This window comes from Panulirus ornatus, chromosome 30 (genome assembly GCF_036320965.1).
Source record: "Panulirus ornatus isolate Po-2019 chromosome 30, ASM3632096v1, whole genome shotgun sequence".
In the NCBI taxonomy this organism is placed as follows: Eukaryota; Metazoa; Arthropoda; class Malacostraca; order Decapoda; family Palinuridae; genus Panulirus; species Panulirus ornatus.
Genome location: NC_092253.1, coordinates 13,229,454 through 13,237,765, shown reverse-complemented (window position 1 = coordinate 13,237,765; position 8,312 = coordinate 13,229,454). Strand labels below are relative to the sequence as shown.

General features: G+C 38.8%; 1 protein-coding gene across 1 annotated transcript in view; it reads left to right on the top strand.

Annotated features, from left to right (window-relative positions):
- Positions 1 to 1,883, top strand: part of LOC139758583 (uncharacterized) — a 29,278-nt gene extending 27,395 nt beyond the window's left edge. Inside the window, exon 4 of the mRNA XM_071680102.1 lies at positions 1,640 to 1,883. Coding sequence (XP_071536203.1) covers positions 1,640 to 1,747 — 108 coding nt within the window. The 3' untranslated portion in view covers positions 1,748 to 1,883. The remainder of the gene's footprint in view (positions 1 to 1,639) is intronic.
- Positions 1,884 to 8,312: the final 6,429 nt, after the last annotated feature.

Here is an 8,312-nt window from a genome sequence, read left to right as displayed (position 1 = left end):
TATTCTCCCTAAGATTTAATGGTACTCTCTCAGCCCAACTCTTATTTGCCCTCTTTTTCACCTCTTGTACCATTCCTTTGACCTCCTGCCTTTTTTTTTTTTTATATATATCTCCCCGTCATTTGCATTTCTTATCTGAAAACCTCGTCCTAATGCCTCTCACTTCTCTTTCACTAATAATCTTGTCTCTTCATCCCACCACTCACTACCCTTTCTAATCTGCCCACCTCCCACGCTTCTCATGCCACAAGCATCTTTTGCACAAGCCATCACTGTTTCCCTAAATACCTCCCATTCCTCCTCCACTCCCCTTACGTCCTTTGTTCTCACCTCTTTCCATTCTCTACTCAGTCTCTCATGGTACTTCCTCACACAAGTCTCCTTCCCAAGCTCATTCACTCCCACCACTCATTTCACCCCAACACTCTCTCTTCTTTTCTGAAAACCACTACAAATCTTCACCTTCGCCTACCAAATATAATGATCAGATATCCCTGCAGTCGCACCTCTCAGCATATCAACATCCAAAAGTCTCTCTTTCGCGCGCCTACCAATAAAAACGTAATCCAATAACGCTCTCTGGCCATCTCTCCTACTTACATACATACACTTATGTATATCTCTTTTTTTAAACCAGGTACTCCCAATCACCGGTCCTTTTTCAGTATATAAATCTATAAGCTCTTCACCATTTCCATTTACAACACTAAACGTCCCATGTACACCAATTATTCCCTCAAATGCCACATTACTCAGCTTTACATTCAAATCACCTATCACTATAACCCGGTCTCGTGCATCAAAACCACTAACACACTCACTCAGCTGCTCCAAAAACACTTGCCTCTCACGATCGTTCCTCTCATGCCCAGGTGCATATGCGCCAATTATCACCCATCTCTCTCCATTAACTTTCAGTTTTACCCTATCAATCTAGAGTTCATTTTCTTGCACTCTATAACATACTCCCACCACTCCTTTTTCAAGAGTAGTGCTACGCCTTCCCTTGCTCTTATCCTCACACTAACCCCTGACTTTATTCCCAAGACACTCCGAAACCACTCTTTCCCTTTACCCTTGAGCTTCGTTTACTCAGAGCCAAAACATCCAGGATCCTTTCCTCAAACATACTACCCTCATCTTGGTTATATCCACACACATTTAGGCGTCCCAGTCTGAGCCTTGAAGAAGGATGAGCACTCCCCGCGTGACTCCTTCTGTTTCTCCTTCTAGAAAGTTAAATATATATATATATATATATATATATATATATATATATATATATATATATATATATATATATATATATATATATATATATATATATATATATATATATATATATATATATATATATATATATATATATATCTTTTTTTCTTTCATACTATTCGTCACTTCCCGCCTCACCGAGGTAGCGTTAAGAACAGAGGACTGGGCCTTTGAGGGAATATCCTCACCTGGCCCCCCCTTCTCTGTTCCTTCTTTTGGAAAATTGAAAAAATACAAATACTTATTACTTACAGTAGCTTGAGACAATCTATGAATGAAACAAACGTTCTCTTGGTAATGAAAATATTGGGTAATTATATTTTTGACTGTGTTACATGATGGATATATTACATTGCTTTTATTTCAGGGTATGTTTGTCGTCCTTTCTGTCGGATATATTGTTAGCCTCGGCATATTCACCACTGAAATTATCGCCACTTCTTACACTGATATACAGAGAGGCTCAAATCCTTGAACCCTTGGTAACCAACTGTACTCATCATGATGGAAAACACTGGTATTACTCAAAGAAGAGTATCAAATTACGGAAACAGGTGTCCATCCTAAGTTAATCCAGCTGCTCATTCTCTTCTAATAAATGGATAAGTACTTCTTTGCCTATTTATTCTCATATGAATATGGTGATCTGTATATAAATATATATATATATATATATATATATATATATATATATATATATATATATATATATATATATATATATATATATATATATATATATATATATGTATATATATATATATATATATATATATATATATATATATATATATATATATATATATATATATATATATATATATATATATATATATGTATATATATATATATATATATATATATATATATATATATATATATATATATATATATATATATATATATATATATATATATATATATATACATATATATATATATATATATATATATATATATATATATATATATATATATATATATATATATATATATATATATATATATATATATATATATATATATATATATATATATATATATATATATATATATATATATATATATATATATATATATATATATATATATATATATATATATATATATATATCATAGGGATAGGGGATTAAGAATACTTCCCACGTATTCCCTGCGTGTCGTAGAAGGCGACTAAAAGGGGAGGAGCGGGGGGCTGGAAATCCTCCCCTCTCGTTTTTTTTTTTTTTTTTTAATTTTCCAAAAGAAGGAACAGAGGGGGCCAGGTGAGGATATTCCAAAAAAGGCCCAGTCCTCTGTTCCTAACGCTACCTCGCTAACGCGGGAAATGGCGAAAGGAGTAGGAAAGGAGTAGCACTACTCCTGAAACAGGAGTGGTGGGAGTATTTGATAGAGTATAAGAAAGTCAACTCTAGATTGATTTGGGTAAAGCTGAAAGTGGATGGAGGGAGATGGGTGATTGTTGGCGATATAAACCTGGTCATCAGAGGAAAGATCATGAGAGGCAAGTGTTTTGGGAGCAGCTGAGGAGTATGTTAATAGTTTTCATGCACGAGACCCGGTTATAGTGATGGGTGATTTGAATGCAAAGGTGAGCAATGTGGCAGTTGAGTGAATGATTGGTATACATGAAGTGTTCTGTGTTGTAAATGGAAATGGTGAAGAGCTTGTAGATTAATGTGTTGAAAAAAGACTGGTGATTGGGATCACCTGGTTTAAAAAGAAAGATATACATAAGTATACATATGATCCATCCGCTGCCAAATCCATTCCCAGATATCTAAAACACTTCACTTTCTCCAGGTTTTCTCCATTCAAACTTATCTCCCAGTTGACTTGTCCCTCAACCCTACTGTATCTAATAACCTCTCTCTTATTCACATTCACCCTACATAAGTATACATATGTTCCATCCGCTGCTAAATCCACTCCCAGATATCTAAAACACTTCACTTCCTCCAGTTTTTCTCCATTCAGACTTATCTCCCAGTTGACTTGTCCCTCAACCCTACTGCATCTAATAACCTCTCTCTCATTCACATTTACTCTCAGCTTTCTTCTTACACACGTTTTACCAAACTCAGTCACCAGCTTCTGCAGTTTTTCACACGAATGAGCCACCACAGCTGTATCATCAGCGAACAACAACTGGCTCACTTCCCTAGCTCTCTCATCCACAACAGACTGCATACTTGCCCCTCTTTCCAAAACAGTTGCACTCACCTCCCTAACAACCCCATCAATAAACAAATTAAACAACCATGGAGATATCAACCACCCCTGCCGCAAACCTACATTCACTGAGAACCAGTCACTTTCCTCTCATCCTACATGTACACATGCCTTACATCCTCGATAAAAACTTTTCACTGCTCCAATAACCTGCCTCTCACACCATGTATTCTTAATACCTTCCACAGAGCATCTCTATCAACTCTATCATATGCCTTCTCCAAATACATAAATGCTACATAAAAATCCATTTGCTTTTCTAAGTATTTCTCACATACATACTTCAAAGCAAACACCTGATCCACACATCCTCTACCACTTCTGAAAATAGACTGCTCTTGCCCAATCAGATGCTCTGTACATGCCTTCACCCTCGCAATCAAAACCCTCCCATATAATTTCCAAGGAATACTCAACTAATATATATGTCTGTAATTTGAGCACTCACTTTTATCCCCTTTGCCTTTATACAATGGCACTATGCAAGCATTACGCCAATCTTCAGGCACCTTACCATGAGTCAAAAATACATTAAATAACCTTACCAACCAGTCAACAATACAGTCACCCCCTTTTCAAAAAAATTCCACTGCAATACCATCCAAACCCGCTGCGTTGCTGGCTTTCATCATTCGGAAAGCTTTTACTACCTCTTCTCCGTTCACCAAATCATTCTCCATAACCCTCTCACTTTGCACGCCACCTCAACCAAAACACCCTATATCTTCCACTCTATCCACAAATACATTCAACAAACCTTCAAAATACTCACTCCATCTCCTCACATCATCAATACTTCTTATCACTTCCCCATTAGCCCCCTTCACTGAAGTTCCCATTTGTTCCCTTGTCTTACGTACCTTATTTACCTCCTTCCAAAACATGTTTTATTCTCCATGAAAGTTTATGATATTATTTCACCCCAACTCCAATTTATCCTTTTTTCACTTCTTGCATCTTACTTTTGACCTCCTGCCTGTTTCTTTTCTACATCTCCCAGTCATTTGCACTATTTTCCAGCAAAAATCGTCCATATGCCTTCCTCTTCTCTTTCAGTAATAATCTTACTTCTTCATTCCACCACTTACTACCTTTCTATTCGGCCCACCTCCCACGCTTCTCATGCCACAAGCATCTTTTGTGCTAGCCATCACTACTTCCCAAAATATTTTCCATTCCTTTCTCACTCCCCTTGCGTCCTTTGTTCTTACCTTTTCTATTCTGTACTCAGTCTCTAATGGTACTTCCTCACACAAATCTCCTTCCCATGCTTACTTACTGTAACCACTCTCTTCACTCTAACATTCTCTCTTCTTTTCTGAAAACCTCTGCAAATCTTCACCTTTGTCTCCACAAGATAATGATCAGACATCCCTCTAGTTGCACCTCTCAGCACATTGAAATCCAAAAGTCTCTCTTTCGCGCGCCTATCAATGAACATATAATCCGTTAACGCTCTCTGGCCATCTGTCCTACTGACATACATATACTTATGTATATCTCTCTTCTTAAACCAGGTATTCCCGATCACCAGTTCTTTTTCAGCGAACAAATCTACAAGCTCTTTACCATTTCCATTTACAGCACTGAACACCCCATGTACACCAAGGAAAGAAAACGATGAGATGGAAAGCCTCCAATCCCATTTCTTTATTCTCCTGAAGAAGGAACAGAGAAGGGGGCGAACTGAGGATGTTACCTCTAAGGCTGCCCTCTGTTCTTAACGCTACCTCGCTGATGCGGGAAATGGCGAACATGTATGGAAAATAGAAATATGTACATATATATATATATATATATATATATATATATATATATATATATATATATATATATATATATATATTTTTTTTTTTTTTTTTTTTTTATACTTTGTCGCTGTCTCCCGCGTTTGCGAGGTAGCGCAAGGAAACAGACGAAAGAAATGGCCCAACCCCCCCCATACACATGTACATACACACGTCCACACACGGAAATATACATACCTACACAGCTTTCCATGGTTTACCCCGGACGCTTCACATGCCTTGATTCAATCCACTGACAGCACGTCAACCCCTGTATACCACATCGCTCCAATTCACTCTATTCCTTGCCCTCCTTTCACCCTTCTGCATGTTCAGGCCCCGATCACACAAAATCCTTTTCACTCCATCTTTCCACCTCCAATTTGGTCTCCCTCTTCTCCTCGTTCCCTCCACCTCCGACACATATATCCTCTTGGTCAATCTTTCCTCACTCATTCTCTCCATGTGCCCAAACCATTTCAAAACACCCTCTTCTGCTCTCTCAACCACGCTCTTTTTATTTCCACACATCTCTCTTACCCTTACGTTACTTACTCGATCAAACCACCTCACACCACACATTGTCCTCAAACATCTCATTTCCAGCACATCCATCCTCCTGCGCACAACTCTATCCATAGCCCACGCCTCGCAACCATACAACATTGTTGGAACTACTATTCCTTCAAACATACCCATTTTTGCTTTCCGGGATAATGTTCTCGACTTCCACACATTTTTCAAGGCTCCCAAAATTTTCGCCCCCTCCCCCACCCTATGATCTACTTCCGCTTCCATGGTTCCATCCGCTGACAGATCCACTCCCAGATATCTAAAACACTTCACTTCCTCCAGTTTTTCACCATTCAAACTCACCTTCCAATTGACTTGACCCTCAACCCTACTGTACCTAATAACCTTGCTCTTATTCACATTTACTCTTAACTTTCTTCTTCCACACACTTTACCAAACTCCGTCACCAGCTTCTGCAGTTTCTCACATGAATCCGCCACCAGCGCTGTATCATCAGCGAACAACAACTGACTCACTTCCCAAGCTCTCTCATCCCCAACAGACTTCATACTTGCCCCTCTTTCCAAGACTCTTGCATTTACCTCCCTAACAACCCCATCCATAAACAAATTAAACAACCATGGAGACATCACACACCCCTGCCGCAAACCTACATTCACTGAGAACCAATCACTTTCCTCTCTTCCTACACGTACACATGCCTTACATCCTCGATAAAAACTTTTCACTGCTTCTAACAACTTGCCTCCCACACCATATATTCTTAATACCTTCCACAGAGCATCTCTATCAACTCTATCATATGCCTTCTCCAGATCCATAAATGCTACATACAAATCCATTTGCTTTTCTAAGTATTTCTCACATACATTCTTCAAAGCAAACACCTGATCCACACATCCTCTACCACTTCTGAAACCACACTGCTCTTCCCCAATCTGATGCTCTGTACATGCCTTCACCCTCTCAATCAATACCCTCCCATATAATTTACCAGGAATACTCAATAAACTTATACATCTGTAATTTGAGCACTCACTCTTTTCCCCTTTTCCTTTGTACAATGGCACTATGCACGCATTCCGCCAATCCTCAGGCACCTCACCATGAGTCATACATACATTAAATAACCTTACCAACCAGTCAACAATACAGTCACCCCCTTTTTTAATAAATTCCACTGCAATACCATCCAAACCTGCTGCCTTGCCGGCTTTCATCTTCCGCAAAGCTTTTACTACCTCTTCTCTGTTTACCAAATCATTTTCCCTAACCCTCTCACTTTGCACACCACCTCGACCCAAACACCCTATATCTGCCACTCTGTCATCAGACACATTCAACAAACCTTCAAAATACTCATTCCATCTCCTTCTCACATCACCACTACTTGTTATCACCTCCCCATTTACGCCCTTCACTGAAGTTCCCATTTGCTCCCTTGTCTTACGCACCCTATTTACCTCCTTCCAGAACATCTTTTTATTCTCCCTAAAATTTACTGATAGTCTCTCACCCCAACTCTCATTTGCCCTTTTTTTCACCTCTTGCACCTTTCTCTTGACCTCCTGTCTCTTTCTTTTATACTTCTCCCACTCAATTGCATTTTTCCCTGCAAAAATCGTCCAAATGCCTCTCTCTTCTCTTTCACTAATACTCTTACTTCTTCATCCCACCACTCACTACCCTTTCTAAACAGCCCACCTCCCACTCTTCTCATGCCACAAGCATTTTTTGCGCAATCCATCACTGATTCCCTAAATACATCCCATTTCTCCCCCATATATATATATATATATATATATATATATATATATATATATATATATAGTAAAAGCTTTGCGGAAGATGAAAGCCGGCAAGGCAGCAGGTTTGGATGGTATTGCAGTGGAAGTTATTAAAAAAGGGGGTGACTGTATTAATGACTGGTTGGTAAGGCTATTTAATGTATGTATGACTCATGGTGAGGTGCCTGAGGATTGGCGGAATGCGTGCATAGTGCCATTGTACAAAGGCAAAGGGGATAAGAGTGAGTGCTCAAATTACAGAGGTATAAGTTTGTTGAGTATTCCTGGTAAATTATATGGGAGGGTATTGATTGAGAGGGTGAAGGCATGTACAGAGTATCAGACTGGGGAAGAGCAGTGTGGTTTCAGAAGTGGTAGAGGATGTGTGGATCAGGTGTTTGCTTTGAAGAATGTATGTGAGAAATACTTAGAAAAGCAAGTGGATTTGTATGTAGCATTTATGGATCTGGAGAAGGCATATGATAAAGTTGATAGAGATGCTCTGTGGAAGGTATTAAGAATATATGGTGTGGGAGGCAAGGTGTTAGAAGCAGTGAAAAGTTTTTATCGAGGATGTAAGGCATGTGAACGTGTAGGAAGAAAGGAAAGTGATTGATTCTCAGTGAATGTAGGTTTGCGGCAGGGGTGTGTGATGTCTCCATGGTTGTTTAATTTGTTTATGGATGGGGTTGTTAGGGA